This window comes from Gavia stellata, chromosome 3 (assembly GCF_030936135.1).
Source record: "Gavia stellata isolate bGavSte3 chromosome 3, bGavSte3.hap2, whole genome shotgun sequence".
NCBI classification, from domain to species: domain Eukaryota; kingdom Metazoa; phylum Chordata; class Aves; order Gaviiformes; family Gaviidae; genus Gavia; species Gavia stellata.
This window is the reverse complement of record NC_082596.1, coordinates 10,208,903-10,232,435: the sequence shown is the minus strand read 5'-3', so window position 1 is coordinate 10,232,435 and position 23,533 is coordinate 10,208,903. Positions and strand designations below refer to the sequence as shown.

General features: G+C 38.7%; 1 protein-coding gene across 1 annotated transcript in view; it reads right to left on the bottom strand.

Annotated features, from left to right (window-relative positions):
- ADCY8 (adenylate cyclase 8) overlaps window positions 1-23,533 on the bottom strand; it is a 129,024-nt gene that overhangs the window by 39,315 nt on the left and 66,176 nt on the right. The window contains 3 exon segments of the mRNA XM_059836205.1: window positions 2,877-3,074; window positions 8,956-9,226; window positions 13,452-13,610. Coding sequence (XP_059692188.1) covers window positions 2,877-3,074; window positions 8,956-9,226; window positions 13,452-13,610 — 628 coding nt within the window.

The window sequence follows — 23,533 nt, the reverse complement described above, 5'->3', positions numbered from 1 at the left end:
GTTTTGAGGTACAGAGCATTAGCACAATTCTCATTGAACAAGGTTAACGTAACACTCCTTGATCAGGATCTCAGCTATGGGTACTGGTTGTTCTGCCTACTGAGTAACTGTAAAGCCTGAGGCAAAAAGTGCTAACAGATAAAGGAAATAAATATTAGGCAGATGCCAGTGCTGCCTGAAAGTGTGGGGCACAATATTTTACATAGGAGATGTTACATTACTTCAGAGCTACCTCTGGCTTGAAGCTGCCACTGGTCTTGGACAGAAGGTGAGCGGCAGCAGATGAAAACATCAGTGTGAGATGGGAGGTCCACAGACATATGCTGTCTACTTGCTTAGCAATGCTGCAGGGAGCAGCTCAAGATGCTGATGCAGAAGGTCATGTAAGCAGTTGCAAAATGTTAATGACTAGAAGAAAGCATAATTCCCAACTGACATGTTAGGGGTGGGGAGAGCAAAGGGAAAAAGCTTCTGAAATAGCTTTACGAGACTCCAATTTAAATCTGAGTTTGTTTTGTTTTGTTTCCTAAATGGGCAGGAAGAAGGGAGAAAGTGATAGTAATATAAGATAACATGGAGGAAATAGCTACTTTCTGTGGCAAAACAGTTCACACATTATTTTTTTCATGACTGCTGTAGACTATGGTTTAACACTAAGGCTACCAGGACAAACCTGTAATTACTGCACAGGCAAACAAGGAGGGAAGGGACATTTCTCATACTGTCCCACAAGACATTGCCCCTGCCTATAACGAAGAGGACACTTTGATTAATATTCCTTAATCCACATCATCCCTTTGCATCCTGGTGCATTCCCCATCCTTCTCTGAGCACACCTATGGTGCCCAGGCACCCTGATCACAGGCGAGGAGTTGCTGACCAGCAACTATCCAGCTGTTGGACGTGGATGAACCAGAGCAAGAAAAACAGTGCTGATATTTTTTAAAACTGTACTCCTGTGTAATGCTAAAAATCAGGCCGATTTAGAGGACAGAAGGAAGATTGAGTCCACTTTATGGAAAGGATTTTGTGTTTGTATTGCCTGTGCTTACTGGTTGGGACTAGAACCTAAGGAAATATTGAATGAAAGCATGATTTTCTAAGCATTGCAGCACAGGTTGGCATTGGAAAAGTCATACTGAGAAGAAAATGTATCAAAACTGCTCAAAATATTGACTTTTAAATAGACTTTTTGTCATCCAGTTGCAATTCAAAATGTTATTAATGTTTAAAATCTGACCTGTGTAATGTGATGGATTAGAGCATGGCCTCCCCCCCCCCCCCCCCCCTTTTGTTTAAATTGCATTTAAATGAAAATCTACCCTTTCTGTATAGATTTTCCTTGTGGCTGCTAATTGTGACGTCTAAAATGACAAGAAAGTTTATATTCTGAACATAGGATCTGATTCTGGGCAGTGTCCCTTTACTCCAGCCCATGTTCAGGCCTCATTTTTTTTTAAATAGTAATATAAGACTAGGTGAACCATTTATTAGCGTGCTTATTCAGAAAGTTGCTTGTGACCAGGCTCTTTTGCACAAAAAAATTCTAATATGTCATCCCCCACCTTCTAGGTTAAATGCTGTTTTGTCTGGACTTTTTCACCTTATCTTTAGACCTTGTGCTTTGAAAAGATTAAAGATTACTCATGACTTTCAGGCCTTTAGGCTGTAATTCACAGGATATCAGAAATCTTGGATTTCACTTTCTCTGGGCCCCTGTCAGCTTTGCAGGAAAGTGAAAGAAATGCATGCACTGAAAGAAATATCTTCATATCATCTGTTGCAGCAGTAGTGGCTAATTTGACTTTGGGGATTCTACCTTGTGTCTCAATGTCATAAGTAGCCTCATGGGGAAATTGAATCTTTTCTTTTTTCTAAAGGAACCTTATTTTTTCCTTCTGTAGGATTGCTTGTGAAATAAGGGCTTAAATACACTTCAAGCAGAATTTTTCTTTTCCAATGGCTTTCATTAAGCTCTCTGATACCACTGATACCACCCAAGGACTGGTGTCCCATAAGTCAAGTAAAAAAATCTGTTTTCCAGTTGAGGTTAAAGTGATGATGGAAAAGTGGGCCTCCATGCTTGCAGTTCCCCGTTATTTTTCTTTCTTTTCAGTCTAAGTGTACATCCTATCGCAAACCTGCTGTTGCTGCATTGTAATAGCATAAAAGTCAATGAAATCATTTGAGATCTGTGCAACGCCCCCCATGTCATCAGTTTGCAAGGAAAATTCTCCCATTGCCTTATCTGTTTTAACTTATAACTTACATCTGGATGTAGACTGAAAGAGAAATTAGTGAGGTCATACTGCTGTTGAGAAGCAGCAAAGACATGAACAATATTTACCTCTTAGAAGCAGATGTTAAAAAAAGGATGTTTAAAACAAAGAGATGACAAATTAGTTTTGACTTGAAATAAACATAGCAGCTGCCTAGAGGACATCAGATGGATCCTATGACTAAATGAAAGAAACAGATCTATATAAATATAGATATATATTTTGAATAGAAGTGTCAGTTTATTAATATGCTCAAATCACCATTTGTGCCAAAGCAACCTGTCATCTGACAGAAAACTGCTTGTACTAGACAGCAGACGAAACCCAGCAAATGGCTGTTTTCAGAAGCAGAGTTTGCTCACTGTAGGCATTTTCCAACAATGAAATGTAATCATTGCAGCATTATAGCACCTGAATCATGACACTGTCTATTATGACCGCTACTCAGTCCCAACTTCTGAAAACTGAAACAAAATTAAAAAAGAAAAACAAAACCAGAAAACAAACAACGCAAGCTAGAACCTACAGCTTCTCTTCTTCAGTGGACATTTATTACAATATGAGTTGCGAACAATGCAGCTACCAAGACCCAGCTACCTTATGCTCCAGGCTGGAGTCTTTAAACATCAGTGAAAAAGGCTTGATATGCTCTCTTCTCAATTTATCGCCACTCCGTAAGTCGATGGTGTGCTCTATTCGCTTGTTAATTTCCTCAGGCCCAGACTGGACATGCAAAGCTTGTGCAAGATGGTTTGGAAGCAGATTTATTGAATTTCTTGTTAGGGCAGCCAGAGTCTAGGGGAAAGCACATGCAAACAGAATAAACCTGCTGGTCCCCTTGGGTTAAAAATGCAATGTTTTAGATTATGTTGCATTGCAAACCATTACAGCATTCCATGCAATTCATTCAATGAAATCTATAGAAGTGTAAAATAATAAGTCTGTTCCACTGAACACATACAGTACATTAAAGGGAGTACTTTAATGCCCTCTTTTATACAGACTAGGAGGTTTGCTGCTGCACTGAACACTAGGAATATATTCCCCTTTCCAGAATCTGCTAATTAATTATTAGAGCATGCATGAGGGGAGTACACACCAAAATGACAGCAGGATATCTAACTCAATGGTGTGTTTTAACAGCTAAGAACAGAAGCTACAGAAAACAGAAGTCACAAAACAGGAGTAATGATGTTTTTCTTGGTCTTAAAGTTACTGGATGTGTGTAGTTAAGGAACAGATCAGTTAGGCAGGAGTGAAGAAGGTGACATTTCCGATTGCTTCAGCATGGGGTTTCAAATAATATGTTCTTCTTCACTACTGGTATACTTCAGCCAATCTAGATTACAGTTAGGCTATATAATTTAATTTAACTGTAATTCATATTATTATTTTAAATATTATCTCAAATGCATTATTCCTTTGGTATTTCATTGACTAAGAAAAAAAGAAAATACTTTTGCACAGCTTCTCAAAGGAAAGCTAGCAGAGATAATATGAAGAGTGTTTCACCTTCAGGAAAGAGGTAGAGTCTGCTTTCACAAAGAGAATAACTCAGTCCAGTTTCATGGTATCATTTCATGACACAAACCACAGTGAAGCAGCACTTTCCCACTTGAATGGGAAAATAAACTCTACTACCTGCGATATTCCCAAGGGTTAACAAATGTTAATGAATGGAAAGGATATAAACCTTCATACATCACAGCATAAGACGTTTTAGAATTATTATGGATAAGAGATACACTTCTGCTTGAGAAAAGTTATCCCATAATTCCTTGCCAGAAAGATCTTCTGCTTTATCTCCTACTGGGCATTGTTGGGCGTAGGAGTTTGGGATGGATTTATCACTAGTTTTCTCTGGAAAGCCAATTTTTTGGATCATGGGATTATGTACAGCAAGTAGTGTAGGGACAGTTCCCTTGTTCGTTTTCAAAATAAAGTCAGCAATTACATTCTAATGAATACTGGAGAGCACATTAAAACACAGGATGGGTTTCAGGTACCCACTGTCAAACCCCAAGTGACAACTTTCTTTACAATCCTGAAATGAAGTCCAAGGACTCTGTAGTCACAGATAATGTCTTGTTTTCTCATATTCCATCTTTTGATGAGCAACTTAAGAGCCCAATATATAGGCAGAAAAGGATATCAGGACTGAAATCTTCTGTCTATTGAAGTGAAAAGCAATCTTCCTGTTTGCTTTAGTAGAAAAAGGACTTCAGTAGAAGTTAGAAAAGTTATTGTCAATTTGTGGTGGCTGAAATTGAACAAGTGGGTCTGAAGTCACTGTTAAAGGATGAGATCACATCAGATGCTGTTGTGTGCATTAATTCCTCAAAATGAGTTCATACTGGTGTATCTCCACTGGAAGTGAGGGTGGAGAAGGTGCTTAATGTTTTAGTTGGGCATTGTGTTTTATTTGCACGAGGAGAGTGATTTCAATTCATCCTAGTAAGTGACTACATTTTGCTTCAAATTATATCTAAAATTTGATTAATATGAAGAACTGCCTTCTTGCTGAACGTATGAAGTGGTTTACAATTTGTGGTAGATGAACATGACATGATATTACCACTATGGCAATGGTGCCAGTAGTATTGGTGCAAAAATGGACTCTGAAGTTGCATTTATTTTCAGAGGATAACAAGGAAATTACTATTTCAGTTTAGTGGAATCTTCTCTCCTTTATGCCCATACACATACTTAAGAAAACAGCTTCCCTGTAATTAGTAATAACAATAATGAAAAATACCATGCAAATTATTGTCCCAAGAATATGTTCTAACCACTTTTTGTCTCTGTATCCCCCTCTTTGCTCTGCATCTTTTAAGACTGTGTTATTCCAACGTAAAGAAATATTGATTCTCCCTATTACCACTCCTACGCTTTTGTGAACAGCTGTATGGATGATACAGTTGTGAATCCTGCAATGGGCTTTTGAACATTCCTGATGCTGACAATAATCAATCATTATGAAGGAACACATACAAGGATCTGTTAGGAAAAAGCCCAGCCAAACTTGCATCTGAGACTAAAAGATAGGATAAACTACAACAAACAAATAATAAAACTCCAACTTTAGCAACATTTTATAGAAATTTAGAAAAGGTAGCTGGGCTTAGATTTTACTTCCTTCCTGCAAAGTTTTCATGCAACAAGTCCAAGCATCCTGACCTCAACAAGGAGGGAAATTTTTATGTTAGAAGGAAGGCTTCAAATTATTTTTTTCATACTGGAAACACCAGGTCTTCAATGGAAATAAGGGAATACAAGGTCACATGTTTAAAGAGACAGGATACAGGTAGGATTTGGTTCAAGAGGAAGACACCTAAATGAAGGTGTCTAGGTGCTTAGTGTCTAAGGTGTTGCTGGCAATATACTCTGGATACTTTCAGTTGCCCAATCATACGTAGCTACGGTCAGTTGAGATGCCCTAGGGTATTCTGGACAACAGTTTGGGGCTAGGAGATATGGCACAACACCAACAGGAACCCCATGCACTGCTGGTCAGTGGTGGGGACCAGCTGGAGTGTGCTAGGGTATCCCAAACTGCAAGAGGCAGCCACGGTTAAGAAGCTGAATCAAGCTCTTACTTGGCATATGTCAGCATAGGTGTTTAGCACTATTTGGGACATCAGAGTTTCTTACCTGGCTTCTAACTGATAGTCCAGATGATCACAGGTCTTTTATAAGCCCCTTGTCATACAGATGTCTCAGGCACCCTAGAGAACCACATATAGCACTAGACCCTTATGTTTAGGAGCAGAGCTGTGTGGGAGATCGACACCTGGGACAGTCAGTAGATACACAAATGCAGGTGCCTTGGTTTTGAACTGAAGTCCACCCTGTTCTTAATACTTGTCTGTCATCTTGACAGTCTTTAAGTGATAACTGGTAAGAGTAATTGCAGCCATCACTAAAATATGCTTATACAAGACACAGACATTTTAATTTGCTTTTTTCCTAATTCACGTCATTACAGGCCCATCAGTTGCCTCCAGCACCACACACAGTGGCCATAGTATGCTTTCACTTACTTCTTTTGGAAAGCCCAGAGAAGAAATCCAACTTCATCAGCTATTAATTTATTCTAGAGGAGGAGGCCTTAGAATCATAGAATCATAGAATGGTTTGGGTTGGAAGCGACTTTTAAAGGTCATCTAGTCCAAATTCTCTGCAACGAGCAGGGACATCTTCAACTAGATCAGGTTGCTCAGAGCCCCATCCAACCTGACTTTGAATGTTTCCAGGGATGGGGCATCTGCAATTTCTCTGGGCAAATGGGCCTTCATTCTCTTAACATAAAATAACTTCTGTCCAACTTTTCGTGCTTTAGAAAAGAAGCCCAGCCACCTGTTTCAATAACAGAAAACTCCATCCATATTGTGCATGGTCTGAATTTCAGAGGAGACACTTGCATCCTTGGCTTACCTCACCACCAGAGCTAAGACACATGGTGCTAACTGTGCTATAGGCACATGCAGCTTTTGCTAATGTCTGTGACTGCATACATAAAGAGTGGTTATTCTGTTCCTTACTCATATCAACACAACTTCAACTCACTGTCTTAGGCTGCCCGTAGAAAATGAGGTTGAGGTAAAGAATATGGATTGTGATGAGTTTGAGTTTGACAAGAGAACTCACCAGAGACTTTGCCATTTCATATTCTTCCTAACATAACTACAGATAAAAGGGAGACACATGTGATCAAAATTGCTCAAATTTTGTTGTAACTTATATTGGGTAAAGAAACCATTTAAATGGTATTGGCAAATATTCAAACATATGGAGTGATTCATTGTTGGGTTGCTATTACTTGAATTCTCAACGTCTGCTGCTGCCAGTGACTTTTAGGCGGCATAATTAATGTTATTAAATGCTTATTCTGTCCAAGGCTGACACACCTCTAGAAAAAGCTACTATATCTTAATATAATTTAAAACTATCATCTGAATTTTGAGCTGAAATACATTATTTATGAGCAGTAATGCCTATTGTCTCAACTTTAAAATTGTAAATTACATAAGAATTTAATCACACATCGAATAGCAGATTTTTTAAATCTTGTCTCCACCAGAAAGCTTATTGTAAAGCTGTGTAATATAAAATTATAGTTATTTCCAGCAGAACAACAAGTTCTTAAAAAACAGTGAGAAACTATTCTAAAAATGGATTGCTTATTGTCATAAGACAAAAATTCGCTTTAAAACAACTGTTTAGTTATACCTATTTCAACAATTTTCATGGACTTTTTACTAGCTTATTGAGTGGAAGTTGTTCAATAATAGAATAAAACCACTGCTCCTTTATTTCATTCGTCTTCTTTGTTAGCATCAAGGTCAGGTCTAGCTGAGAAAATGATCAATGAAATGATAGCCTACTCTGCATAGGTCTTTTGGACTACAGAAATTGCAATGTCTTAAAGGGAAAGAAGAAGAAACAGAGAGACATCAGAAGACATTCACAGCAGCATGCACTCATACCTCTACTCCTAATGAAATGAGAGTATAGAGACAGGTCAACAAACTGAATACTAAAAGGCAGCGTACATGCAGATACACAGATGTACAGAACATATATAAAACAGATGTTTTATATAACAGCGAACTATGCTGTGCTCCAGTTCAGTTTCAAGAGACGAAGAGACCACCATGGGCTGATTGATTGTGAAGGCTTATCACTTCTGAGCAGATTTGTAAGAAGCAGAAGACAGCTGACAAAGCAAGACCTCCACACAACAATGCTTGAAGTTCAACGGACAGTGCAGACAAGTAGGACTAAGGATGTGCAGTAGGAGAAAGGATATATCATGTCATTACAGACCCCTCAGAAAAATGGAAGAAAACTCCAGCTGACCTTGTTTCATAAAGGCTCATCAATCTTTCAAATGCAGTGAAAAGAGTGGTGTCTGAGGGCATTTTAACCTTTCCATCTTTAATTCCCCTAAGCAAGCAGACTTTACAAATTATTTTTATGACTGTACAAGAATTGCTGGTTCCCTGGGTGCTAGCAATTAGCCATGCAACGCTTTGGGAAAAGATCTGACCAGGAGCAGTTTTTACCTCATATTTCTATTGAGCTACGGATGACCTTAGAGTTTAACTCACCTGCTACTGAACCTTAATTAAGTCTGAGAATCCAAGTTTTTATTGGTTTTTATTAAAAAAAGAAAAAAAAAGAAAAGTGAAGAATGGGCAAACTGTTTTCAAAAGGTGCTTTTTTAAAGGTAGATCTTTTTTCTTTCCCTTATATATCAACAACCTACACTATGCTTTTTCCTCCGGCAAAACGTCCGTTGACTTACTCCTTTGCTTTGATGGCAGTGCAGTGAGGCTATGCAATGAGATACACACTCTGACTAGAATGTCCCAGCTAGTTTAGTAACATTAGCTTTACTTTTAATTTACTACTTTATGGACTGGTTCAACTAAAACTAAGCTGTGTAGTATTTAATTTCAGTTGGAAAACCCCCAAACCCTCTGGTACCCTGGCATTTCCCCAGTTTGGACACATGATTTATTTCTGCCCTGAAACAATTTGTTTAATCCTCTGCTGTTACAGTACGTGTTAGAATAAAGGTTAAAGATGAATTTGTGTCCTCTGAGGCTTCCGTTATTGAAATGCACTCAAGCATGCGTTCATACTTGATGACATTAAAGGAAGTTTGACTTACGTTCTGTTTTCCCACTATGTTATCAAATGGAAGTTCAGGGCTCCAGGATCCTTCGGTAAATGTTGCTCCACTGTTTCTCCTGTCCGAGGAGCTGACAGCCTCTTTCACAATATCTTCAGGTAAAGTCAACAGACTCTCCTCAGGTTGTTTAATTAAATAAGTCTCAATGTTATGCTTCCTCAAGAATTCATTACGCTCTTTGCCATGTCCTTCTTCAACTTTATAATCCCCGTTCAGGCAGTCCAGGGTGGCTTTGGAGATGTGAATTCTCCTGCATAAGTGAGATAAGTCATCGCAAATACTGATTGTGCTCTAGTATACATAGGTAAGAAGGAGTTTATGAACTCTGCATCATTTTTAACATGATGGATAAATAGAAGGTTTTCTATTGTATATGATGGTTTCTATAAAGAAAATGAAATAGTGTATTCAACAAATATGAGCTTCATTTGGGGGCAAATGCTCTCAAGGCATGTTCACATCAATAGGATCTCATGAATGAACAAAGTCCTGTCACAGGAAAAACACTTTGATACTCACACCTGATACTTTTGCTCACTGTAATAGTTTAATGAGAGACCTTCCTGAGTAAAATACTATTCAGAGTGAATGAAAATTGCCACTTCAGGTAAATACGGTGAGAGGAAAATATATGGTATGCATTAGAGCAGTTTGTGTGAAAGCTTTTTAATTTCCTTCAGTTACCTGAGGTAGCTTAGACAGTTGAAATTAGTGGTCTGATTGCATCTAAAGTGAATTAGGGAAATAGAGAAACTGTATAAAGCCAGGTGGGTTGATAATTTCTGGTAGGACTAAGTGATGAGCTCAAAAAGCTTTTGCAAAAGTGAAGTTGAATCTAAGAGATGACATACTAAAATCTCAAATTTTGCAAAAGCATTATAAGGCTTTGGATGTCTTCCAACCAAATGTGAAGGTGCTTGGTATTTGGGCTTTCTTAACTGAAATTATGACTGCTTGAGAAGGACAGAAAGAAGTTCAAGTTAAAAAAAAAAAAAGAGAAAAAGTAGGTTTTATTTCTGTTTTTAAGAAATCTTTAACTTCCTACATGTCGGGTAAATTGCAGGTGCCTCTAAAACACATCCACATGGTTAGCCTTGCTGTACTTTATAATGCAGCATCATAAATGCAGTAAGAGGAGATGTTCATTACACACTTAGCTAACTCAAGAAAATAAATGTAGTGACTCCATTAAGATACTTTAAAATCAGCTCATTTTTCAAATTTGGATGCATGGTGCTTTTCGAAAGTCAAGCTTGCAGACAGATTCCTAAAATTCAGTCAGCGAAAATTCTTGATCATTTCTTAATGACACATGCTGAGGCATTTTTCTCAGGCACCACAAATTGGCTTGTCTCCACTGAAGGAGATGGTTCTAGCATGCTCCTTGGGAACTTTCTTCTGGAACTTAAAGGATGCCACTACAGAGTAAAATTGCATAAAATACTGCTGGAATAAAAAGGCCATAAGAACATGTATGATGTGCATGTATTGCTAGAAAATAAAGTGCTGGTTGTCTTTAAGCACTGTGAAATACCCAGGAGTATCAGAATTTGGCACAAACTGGGTCTATGTAAAGTATTAAATATCAGTATACAATTAAAAGATCAAATTTTTTTATCATCTCAGCCATTTTTTTAACCTGTCTCAGCTTCCCTCTGAAGTCAACACAGGCTTTGTACAACTTTCACTGTCTGAAGTCATGCCGTTATGATGTCCACATAGATTAGTACTCTTTTGTAGTCAAATGTCAGTAAAACTGACAATAAAAATCAGTAAAAATATTTCTTAAACATAAGCAACTTTTCACCTGGACTTTAAAACCAGATCATACAATCTCTCAGAAAGACAATGCATTTCCTAGCTCTTAGAAACCCAAACAGGCTAAATTGATTTAAATAAAGTACTAATTAAAAAAAAAAAAAAAGAAAAGAAAGAAAAAAAAAGGAGAAAAAGAAGAAAGAAAAAGAAAATGTTACATTAGTTGCCAGGGTGACTATCTTTGTGCTGAGTTTCCACTAATATAATTTGGGAAGATTGCATTATAAATCCCTGAAATACGGATTTTATAATGGAAATTATAACAGCTTTAACAAGAACGTGGAGCTGGCTATTGATGTAAAACCCTTAAATGGACCAAATATTAATAAATAGTTGGTAGATTAAAAATATTTTCTGGTTTCATCTTTTGTACAGCTTACTTAAAAAAACTTTAAATGTATAATGGAGGGATGTCTTTCTAATTTTATATGAATGTAGTAAATTGGGAACCTGAGCATTGAATTGAAAAGGTATAGCCTGTCCTACTGTTTAAAACAAATCAGGCCCAAAGCTTTAGATGATACCTGGCATTGATACATCCTGGAATTATTAGCTAGGTTTTATGCCAGTTCAGTACCATAGATTAATACCTAGATACACCAGGTAAAAAGATGGGGTCCCAGCAGAAGAATGCCTCTGAAATAACACCACAGGGTCTTATGTGGTTTCCTTCTCAGGTGCTGTGGACACATTTTTTTCCTCTCAGAAAACCAGAAATGATTGTTTTTTCTCAGTGCTCCTGAGTGCTTCCTTCCAGGACGGTTGGGCTGCCCGCTTACGCTCCTTCACTCGGGGGCAATCTGTCCCTGCATCACCCATGCTTGCGAGGTCTCAGGGTGATATGAGGGTGATACGCAACGGGCGGGGGGAGGAGCTGAGCCCCTTCTCTCCTGCCCCCAGGCTGGGTGGAGGCATCCTCCCCATCCCAGGCAGGCCAGCTGCCTCCCTCCGCTGTGCGCTTAGCAAAGGGCTGTGGTTCATCTTTGCTCTTGCTTCACACCGTGGGAGCAGGACCGCTCATAACCCCACGGCAGCTTTGCTGACAAAACAGAGGAAAGCAGTGCAGCCCCGGGAATGGGAATGGTCTCGGTACTGTGGCAGGCAGGGGAATTTGAATGCTGGCGGCAGGGAGAAGTAAGGAGAGGTTGAAGTGAACTTAACTGCTCTATTAAATCTGCTCTGCGCACTGGGAAAGCCTGATGTAAATCACTGTTTTGAGGGACTTAGTGAATTGCTGCCACATACAGGCTTTGTTCTGTTGGCAAACTGATATACAGGAGTGGAAATCACTCTGCTCCAATAGACTGCAGCCAGCCAGGCGTTTTGTCAGCCACAGCGAGGTGGTGCGTTCTCTGGGTTGTTCACTAATAGCTGTACTACTTGCATGCATTAACAGCAATAAACTAGATTTTTTGCAGGTGGGGATGGTGAAACTTAGATGATTGATTTACTCATGTTAACAAAGCAGCAAGTGACTTTTCTTGGTTATCTGGGGCTGTCATGTGGGTTAAGCAGCAGGGAAAGAAAGTTTTTTCTGCAGTTTTATACACTGGTGACATACGCAGAGTATAGAAATTTTTTCAGAGCATGCAATATTTCATTTTCTGCTGATTCTAAGAATGTATATTAGTATAAAGGTCTACTATGGGGAATGGTGGAACAGGCCCACATTTGCAAATACAATATAAAGCAAATATCTTTCTAACTTCCTGGGAACATGACAGCTTTGACAGATCCTGATGTGTGTGTAGAGAGTACAGCACATGGCTCAGATCTGATGACTTAAAACTCTCACTCAAGATAACAGCATCATTTAGACTTTTTGTTCATAAAGATGTCCGCTGCTATTTCTTCTATGTTCCATGGCCAAAAATTGAATTGTTGTAGGGCATCTTTTGCTACATCTTTCATCAATGGAAGGTGGAACTGAAAGTGAACAGAGGATTTCTGCAACCACTGCTGTTGCTTCAAATTTAGGCTTTGCAAATTCTAAATTACCATGAGAGATAGGCCATGTCAGGCAGAAATAACATTCTATCTTCCAGGTGAATCAGCCATCTCAGACAAAGAAAAACTAGGCAGTTCAATGGAAACCCATATATTTTCACATATAGACAGGCCGACATAAATGTCTCAAAACATCTACTAAAGCACCAAATTATTTAAAAGACTTGCTAGAGAGCCTGCTGTCCATAATGCCATGTTATGAGTGCAATGACCTATGAACATATAATTCTTCCCACACTTTGTGCATTTTGAAATAAAATAAATTACAGCCTTGTGCCTCACAACAGCATTTGAATGCAAAGGATGAGAGAATGAAGCCTGGAAAAATTCAGGAATAGTCAACACGTAACTGGGAAATTCAGGCTACCTCTGAGTATTATATGGGCTGAATAAAACCACTGACCTTTTTCAGGAAGTCACAGCTGGCAAAGAAAAAGAAATATTTTTGTCTTTTCCAATGCTTCTGCAAGCTGACCATTTCTACCTTTTTTGACTATAGCCTCACAAATCCTTGCCGACCGCAAAATAGCAAAAAAAAAAAAAAAGGTCATAGTTGATGAAATAATGTAAGACAGTTAATCTGTTGACAAGGTTAACAGTGTACTGTGTTGGCAATGTTTTCTGACTGTGGGACATACACGTTGCCTTACCCAGGAATTCCACCTGACTCAAGTTTGTTTGCGATATCCACGTCCCATGACCAGACGTCAAACTGCCACTTTCGCAGGCCCAGCACTCCACACAGAACTGATCCCGAATGTATTCCTATTCTCATGTCAATGTCATGCTTTGTTCTTGACCTAACATATCTGTTAAACAAAACAAAAAAGAAAAAGAAAAAAGACCAGACTCATGAAAGTATATACCACAGTTTTTCATATCTTTTAGAAAAGAGTACGATATAAAATACAATGTAATTTGTTATAAAGAAACACTTAGTCTATAAAATGAGGAGATAATTTTCTAGGTAGCAAAGTACAGGTAGCGATAAAATGGCTCTAAAAGCCAGATTATCGTTAAGCGCTTAATTGCATGCATGGTTCAGTGGCACATGTTATTATTCCTGTCAGACAGAAAGAGAAAGACAGGGAGAGAAAAAGATGTCCGAGTGAAGTGTCTGGACTCACTGAGACCTTTAGCCTGGAATTATTAAAGAGCATTCAACAACATTACAAAAACTGTTATCATCAAACCTGCATATACTTTTATATTCTATAGTAATTTTTCAGTAATTTTCAATATTTCAAAACCGCTACTTTCTTGACTGAAATTTTGCACTTCACTCTTTGTCCAAAGGTGAATTTTTTTCAGTAGATCTGGCCAGAACACCATTTGCTCTGTTATGGTAATGATGTGATTCTAAAATCAATTTCTTCCATTCTGCGTGACGGCAAAGACCATTTCACCTCTTCAAAAGTAAACCTGTGCAAGTATATTTGTTAACAGTCTCAAAAAATGGGACTTTGTCCCAGCACTGTTTTCCATTAATATGTCTATTTGCTATAAAGGGAATTTTACTGTGTTAAAATAGTATCTTCCTCTTCTGATACAAGGCAACATATATTATTCATAACCACAGGCACCTTAGTAGTGTTTTAGATCTAGGACTGCCTCTTCCAAATCAGTATTGAGATATTCCAACACATCACCATGGGAAGCTCTCAACTGAAATAATTGAGCTGTATCCATCGGGATGACAAAGAGAGCACTTTTCCTGTTCTGCCTGTTTGACAACAATTATTTGCCCCAGAAATACTATTAGAGCTACTGTTCATTAGTATTTGAATGGCATGCTCAGGATAGGAAAAGCACATTGCTACTGTTGGTCTACAAACAAGGCTGCTGTTTCTCTGTAAAGAGTCCCAGTTCTACGGTCAGAGAAGTCAATAGCAGCACAGCAAGATCACACAACAGAGCAGGCAAAGAATAAACAGCTGTATTTCACAACTCTGAAGCTAACTACCATTGCCTCAGATGCCTCAGTCATGACCTTGACAGACCCTCTCTAGAGGAGAAAAGGGTAAATTGCTCACTGCATTCAATACTTGGGCTTTCATTGTTGCAATTTGGTATCAATTCAATTTGGGGGGGGGGGGGGGAGAGAGTTTCAAAATGGAGAGAAACTAGTCATATAAAAGTATGAGGAATTGAAAATAAGTGATTCATCTCTATTTCCCTTTCCTGCATATTCCAAAACCTTGGAGAAAAGCATGCATATGATATGTCCCAGTGCAGTTGTTTGCCTACTACAGAAGATCTGTTCATCATATCAGGAAGCTAACATATTTCAAATATCTAAAAGAAAGAGATTTAAAAAAAGTTAGTCATAAAATAATAAAAAATATGCATTGGGAAGGGATTTATCTGTGTTCTGATACTCTGAGTTTATTGGGAAGGGATTTATCTGTGTTCTGATACTCTGAGTTTATAGTTTTCATCTACAAATTCTTTATTGGTTTGCAAGCAAGAGGGCTTGAAATATCAAAATTAAACAAACAAACACCTGTCTCTGGAAGATGGGACATGGAAACAACTCCTCCACACTGAAGTAGTGTCTTAAATGTTGTGAGAACAGTTAAGAGAAGTGAGACCACTGTAATTTGTAATGTGTTTTGAAGAATTTTTATAGATATGCTACAAGAATATCTAAACTAACACTCATAACTGTCAGAGGAGTTATCACACAACTCCCCACATGATCGTTTCCCCAATCTGCCTTTTTCTTTTGTTCAGACTAAGATAATTCTTTCTCATTTTATGTCTGATTTCCTTGTCTTGAAATAAAAAGCTAATTGGATGCAGAGGAATAATTGAGCAAAAAGCTTTTCATTGAAAAATGCACACAATAAGAGGACTTTAATGAAATGCTCTAATAGTATATATTTATGTAATCTCTCTGTCTACATATATATACACACACACTATTAGACCAATTTAGATTTTATGTACTATAGTATTTAATTGCTAATAAATACAACTATTTAACATTGCACAAATACTGGAACTGGGCAATCATCAATGGCATGAAATTTAAGAAGACCAAATGCCGGATTCTGCACCTGGGATGGAGTAACACGGGGCACAAGCATAGACTGGGAGAGGAGTGGCTGGGGAGCAGCCCTGCAGAAAGGGATCTGGGGGTGCTGGTTGACAGCAGGCTCAATATGGGTCAGCTGTGGGCCCTGGCAGCCAAGAGGGCAAACCCCATCCTGGGGTGCATCAAACACAGCACGACCAGTCGGTCAAGAGAGGTGATTATCCCGCTGTATTCAGTGTTGGTGCGGCCTCACCTTGAGTACTGTGTGCAGCTCTGGGCCCCACAGTTTAAGAAGGATGTGAAGGTCTTTGAATGTGTCCAGAGGAGGGCAACAAAGCTGGTGAAAGGGCTGGAAGGCATGTCCTATGAGGAGCGGCTTGTCTGGTTTGGAGAAGAGGAGGCCGAGGGGCGACCTCATTGCTCTCTACACCTTCCTGAGCAGGGGAAGTGGGGAGGGAGGTGCTGATCTCTTCTCCTTGGTATCCAGGGCATGGGGGAATGGTTCAAAGCTGTGTCAGGAGAGGTTCAGACTTGACATGAGGAAGCATTTCTTCACTGAGAGAGATCAAATGCTAGAACAGGCTTGGAGAGGTGGTTGATGCCCCAAGCCTGTCAGTGTTTAAGAGGCATTTGGACAATGCCCTTAATAACATACAGAATCACAGAATCACTACGGTTGGAAAAGACCTGCAAGATCATCAAGTCCAACCTGCTTTAGCTTTGTCAGCCCTGAAGTGGTCAGGCAGTTGGACTAGATGGTCATTGCAGGTCCCTTCCAACTGAAATCTTCTCTTCTCTTCTCTTCTCTTCTCTTCTCTTCTCTTCTCTTCTCTTCTCTTCTCTTCTCTTCTCTTCTCTTCTCTTCTCTTCTCTTCTCTTCTCTTCTCTTCTCTTCTCTTCTCTTCTCTTCTCTTCTCTTCTCTTCTCTTCTCTTCTCTTCTCTTCTCTTTAAAAACTATAAATTCCCTATATGGGAACTAATACACACAGATCTCATTGGAGAAACCAGGTACAAATGATGGTGCAGCTGAGCAACGCTTCCCTCTGTTTCCAGAGTGTTCACTAAGGATTGCTGGATTTTAACATTTCCTTTGTCATAAAAATGTGATGATGGCCTGAAAAGGCTTCGGCATCCTCAATCAGCCACATAGGACTTCTACATTTGTTCAAAACTTCACATAGCTGTGCTGGCCACACCGCCTCCTGCATGACACTGCAGACTCTAATCAAGGTCCTATCCACCTTGCCTTATCTGTTGTCTTTCACAGCCTCCCAGCAACTTCTTCCTGTGTGCTGCTTAAGTCATATTTGATCTCAGCTCTTCACCTGCAGTCAGTGCGGATTTGGCCACCTGCCTGCATCCTTTGACTGAGTACTGTTCTGTTTTTCTGTCTGCTGCGGTTCTGGTGTACCTGCAGGGCCTCCATCTTCACATCCTCCTCTTACTCACCCTTCACAGCAATGTGGTCTTATGTTGGTGGGTAGGAAACTAATTGCATGGGGGGACCTGATTGAATCGAGCCACAGGCAGTCTGAGATATATTTAAACAGACCCTGTCCAGAACATGAATCAAACCACAACAGTGATCCGGTCCTGCTCCCATTGCTTTATTATTTGCAACACAAGACTGTGAGCAGAGCTGTTGAGAACCTGTTTGTGTAGGCATTAGTTTTCATCAAACTTTTGTTGTAGTGCTTTCAAGTGAATAAAGAAGAGATGGCTGTAGTTGAAAAGTGAGGTGATTGATTAGTATGTAAAAAGCCATGGAATTACAATTTTTCTTTAAAATTTGGAGTCATGTGGAATGAAACAGATTTCTGAATTATGTAGAGAAGGGGACTTTGCCATGGTCAAATCCATCTCTCTAATAGCCAAACTACCACATGCTTTAAGAGGTCTTGTTTATATACTACTATAGGAAAAAAGCAATTAAAAACTTTGAAACCCTGGATCATCTTCATCAATAGGGGTAGTTTTCATTTATTCAGAAAAAAACTTCTCATAAATAATAGGATGTACTAGATACCAAAAAATGAAGAGTGTTCATTTTGCATAAGCTCAGATGTTCCACAACTTTTAGTTCTTCTGTCTCTTAAATTTATTCAACTATCAATGAAACTTCTAATTAAAAAAATGTATTTGCTTCAACTGTTTCACAGGCTCTCTGCACGTACTTTCACAAAAGAGATGCATGAAGCTGCATTATTGATGATCTATAAAGCAGCCCTGTTTACCTCACAAGCTGTCTGATATTTTATCCAGGATGAGGCAACTGTGGCTGATGCTATTCATGCCATATCTCATTTCAGTCAAGTCAGTGATAAAAATTTCATTGATTTTAATTGGATCTTGGCATTTTCTTCTGGCCAGCATTCTTTGATGGGTATTTGATTTTTGTGCTGCTAATCAGAGGCTTTCCTATTTGCATGTAGGAGATGAGCCAAAAGTCAGAAATCTGGTTTTCAACCTTTTCTGTAGCTGCCAAAAATCTGAATGCCCTGGAATTCACGCCTTGCAGGTTCAGACAGTGACACACTGGCTACATCTGTGCTGACCAGTTTAACTCTGCAAAGCTCTGTCTGTGCTTTGAAATACTTAAAACGGCCCCAGAATGTTGGTTTTTTTCCTGGCCCACTAGCTCTCTCACAACCTGTTCCCAGGTTCAGGAGGTCACGTGTGTCAAAGACCATTTCAGTAGGTGGTTTGGATGCAACTGCCTGGTATTGGAGGCAAAAAGCATTGAGAAGAATGAAGTTGGCCAGTCTGTGCCACTTTTTCTTGGTGACAGCTGACACACCTGGTACTGTTTAATTTACCCATCAAGACATAGCCACTATCATCCTCATGTAGATGTAATAGGAAAGTCTGTGTATTCTGTTTGAAGTAAATAAGGGTCACAGTTGACCCTGCTTTGAGCAGAAGGTTGGACTAGTGATCTCCTGATGCCCCCTCCAACCTGCACTGTCCTATAATCCTAAGGTTCAATTACATCAAAAACTTTTTGATTGGACTCAACAGGTTTGTGGAATTGTGCTTTTTGGTGCTGACATGAGATGGTAGTAGGTGAACTGAGGTAAGTGCTCTTTTTGGTGTAATTCTGGGAACTGTGTCAGGCTTGTGAAGGAGATATCCATTATTTTTAAAAAGCTAGGTAACAGGGTGCACTAAACTACTGAACAGTTTGAAGAATACAGCTGAGGTACTATGACTCACAGGATATAACACTTTGCAGATGGACTTTACACAGCATTGAATTTACAATTTAAGGTAGATATTATCCCAAGAAGCCAGTTTAAAATAGCTTCAGGGTGAGTTTGCCTTGGAATTAGAGCTGGATTCTAATGTCAGCAGAAATTATTATCTGGAGAAGTTTCATATCACCAGATTTATCATTAATATAACCGACTTGCTCTGAGTTCAGAAGGATACTACAGCAACATGGACAGAGTTAAACCACTGCTGTATTCCTGCTTCTTATGTCTATCCGCTCTGAGAGGCAGGAAACTAATATAGCACAGGGGACTACAAAAAATATTATTAGAGTTCTGTTTTTCCTTTCAAAAACTGTGTTATAAAAAGCTGTATAAATATATACACTCTCATGCCATCTTGCCAACATAGCTTTGATTGTATTTGGTGGCACATTCAAAGAAAAGAGGTCTCAGAGGTACATGAACCTATTAATCTCTACCCAGTTCAATTCATATAGTCACCCAACACCAAAACAGGGAAAGATATACTGTCCTGATGCTCTGCTCATTTGCAGTCAGTGGCTGAAATGGACACGTGGAGGTGACGATGTGATCCAGTCCCAGTGTGAAACCTATTCACTCTGTGGCCTGTCCGAAAAGCGCTGGCTGAACTTGTGAATATCTTGCTATGCCCCTTTCCACCACCATACGGAAATGAAGATAAGCAATAATTTTTGGTTTTGTGAAGCATTATTCTGTCTTCTGTGAATCAGGGCTCATTACAACATAGGCTGAGCCTTGTACATTATACAAGAAATAATCTGTGGAAGAAATCCAGAACTGGATCAATTATATTATTATATAATTAAACAATGATTTATTAGTGGTGGAATATGAAAGAAATTCCTGGCTGTTTAACTGACTAAGTAACTTCTTTAACAAACAGTGATCACTTCATGATTTTTTTTTTTTTTAATACTCAACCAATGAAGTTAAAAGCAGTTTTTCCAGCGAAAGGCAGGAAACCTGCCAGGTCAGTCACTGCGATCATCCAAAATAGTTGTGGTGTTTTGGACATTTTTTTTAGTTTTCATTTTTGGTTTGGGGTGGGGTTTTTTTGTTTTATTTTCTTTTTTTTTTCCTCTCTCATGAACTGATGTTAATATTAGTAGTTAATTACAGACTTTTAATAAAGACAAACTGTTCTCTAATTTCTGGAGTTTAGCCTATATTGTATGCTGGGACTATTTTTTCTGTCATAAAAATTACTCTTTCAGGTGGTATTTTAGTGGGAAATAATCCAAGAGACAAAATCACTCAGAACTCCTTGACTTACCAAACATATACACCAGCATAAAGGTTTGTTTGAATTTCCACCATTATGTGGATTGTTGTTGGATTCCCATCATTATACCCTGTGAGTCCTTGAGGAGCTGGGCCTCACACAGTGTCCCTCCCCCCTCTCTTCCCAGTCACAGGGATTTTTAGGAAAAAGGACATTTGAGAAGGTGGCGGTGAAAGCAGCAGTCTTTAGCCCCTGGAGGCAGCTGCTGTCACTTACACTGCCACTGTGTCCCAAACTGAAGAGCAGAAGGGACAGTTCCACTGTCCACCTTGATACCCTGTGCCACACGGGCTGGTATATTTTACCCACTCATGCTTGTTTGTATTCCAGTAACTTGTGCCTGATGGAAGTATTTACTCTAGGAAGAAATTCAGTTTTGCTTTGAAAACACCGAGGGACAGAAAAGCCATTGCTTTTCTTAGTAATACCACTGCCCATTTTTAAAGCTAGTGTTTTCTGCCCATAAAATTTTTTATGTGCTGCTACCAAATAACTTCTCAATCCTCTTTTTCACTCAGCTAAATAGATCAAGCTTCTCAATTTCTTATTTTAAAGGCACTTCTGCTTCACAAATTATTTTTGTGACTTTTCCCTGCACCCTTACAAAGATGGTTAACAAGCTTTTTAAAATGAGGCCGCGACATCAGGATTCATTACTCTCATCCTGTTCTTGACATTGACAGACTATGCTCTATAATTTCCACTTTGGAAGTACTCTCTCCTCTTCTTTATGATTATTTCCTTCACCCCTCTTCACAGTCCTTCCTCTACTTCCACTTTCTTTCATGCTTCCTCTGCTTTCTCCTTTACTCACTTTCTCTCTGAAATTTCCTCACTATTCCTTCTATAGCTATTCCTCCTATAGCTATTCCTCTCCTCACAGCCCAACCCAAAGAATGGAAAACCCCAAAGAACAAGCATACTAATCACTTTCTGGAGCATAACGTGATACTTTTAGAAATTATCTCAGTTCCGAATTACTTTTATGTTCTGTATCTTTCTCTTATCTATTTTACAACCATTTTAATATACTTGAAGAAGCCATTGTCTCACCAAATCTAACCTCATTTTAGTGTTAGGTCTTAAGCTCATGCTCCATATTCAACTGTCAGCAAATAGATATCTCCATCTTGAATTTTATCACACATCCCATCCATAACCCCATCCGTCTGGCACTGCAACACAGCTTTGGAATTTCACTAACACACAATGAGAACACCAATGACTGCTTTCTTCTCACGAATCTTTCCCTCTCCGTATAGAAATAAAGATAAAGATAAGATGGCTGTTCTTTTTTGTAGGTAAAAGAGCAGTTGCAGATTTAGTTTCCCTGAGTGTTTTCTCTGACACCCATTTAGCTTGGGCGATAACTGTTAAAATGAAACATATTATCAGCTGATGACTAAACATTCCACTAGTATCTCATTTCTATTAACTGTCAGTACAGACAGGCACGAATACAACAAAATTAAATACAGGAAGAGTTACGCAGCATGTGAAAATATATAAGAACCAGCTAAATAAATGAACCCTTGTGAAGAGCTTGTTCTTTTTATTTTAATTTGCGTTTCCAACTACAGATAAAGAGAGTTTACAGGAGGTTGGGTTTTGCAAGACAGACAGAGTTAGGATTCTTGCTCATGCACAAATGTGATGGGCAAAGCTTCCTTGCTTTAGAGTAAATATCAGATATCATGGGACCTTCCCATGGCTGGAAGTTGTATTTCAATTGTACTCAATAGTTAAGGGAACAAAGTACAAGAAGACAGAGTGTAATAACGATAATAGCTTTTCTTTTATGAGACTTGTAACAAGACACAGTGATGCAAAAAATCGTTACAAAGGAAATAATGGTCTTGGATTGTTTTGTTGTGTTCTGAACAGTTCCTTACATCTGCAAAGAGGGAAGTGAAGTAGCAAGACTCAAGTCTAGATCCTTGGTATATGAGCTTAAGATCAAATTGTAGAGTCCCCATTAACAATAATTTAGCTGTATGGATATGAGCTGTATTAAAACACTCAGAAGTCCCTTGTAAGTCAATCTGCCCATGTAGATTTATTTTACATGTTGTGTAATGAATAGATTTGAAATTCTTGTTCAATTCCTGCTGACCATGCAGTCATCAAGGAGACTAGAAGGAAAATTCAGTAATGGCACCCTGAGATGGTAGATTTTTGGGCACTGCCTCACAAGAACTGTTGGTACTGTTCCTTGCAATGTTACCAACTACCTGTTGTCAACGGAGATAACAGGAATCTTGGAGGACCTGCAGGGGAAAATCTGATCTGCCTAATTGAAAGCTTCCTTCTACATTAATTGCATAAAGGATTTAAACTGATACAAGGATCTTAAAGTACCTGGATTGCTCTCCACGATCTAGGTGCCTAAATCCCAATTATAGGTGGGATGTTGTAGTATAAACAAACACTGGCTTTCATTTTAATGTCTAATTCGTAAGTTAGGCTAAGTGCTTGAGTTAAACATAGCTAAGATTTAAAAGCTAAGATGTAGCTTTGCAAGAGGGAGAAGAAACAACTGTTCTTGTAGGCTTTCTGAGTAGTGAAATTTTTGGAAATTTCCTGTAAACATCCTCTGATTTGCAAGAAGGCTTTGAGTTTGTCTATTTAACTTCAAAGTAATTGTGAAGTCTGAAGGATGGCTTCTCATATCTCGGATCATCTCCCTGTTATTTTGGATATACAAAATATTTATTTTGTGAAATCTTCAGATGAAGATAAAAAAATTTTATAATAATCAAAATGTCATTTCTAGCAGGTTTTAGATCTGATCAAATTCTGCAGTGACCAATATAGTAGAAACTCAGTTTTCTGAAGAAGGGGTTTTTTTTCATTTTAACTGTGAGTGATATCTACTAATTTAAGTTCTAATTAAAAGACTGCAGATAACTACAGATTCTGTCAGAAATGTGGTCTGAAGTATTTGTAATATCCTATGGAAGGATTGGTCCTTCCTGTGAACTATATGAGCACACATTAAGGTAAGCAACATAAGGCTCCTACACTGTGAACAGAAAAGCCTGGGGAAAAAATCATGCTTATTGAATGGCCAGAAATTCAGATACTGAGATTATAAAATAAATTGGAAGCAATCTGAACTGAATTGGCCTGGGGTGACCAAAGTCCTAATGGACTTCGGT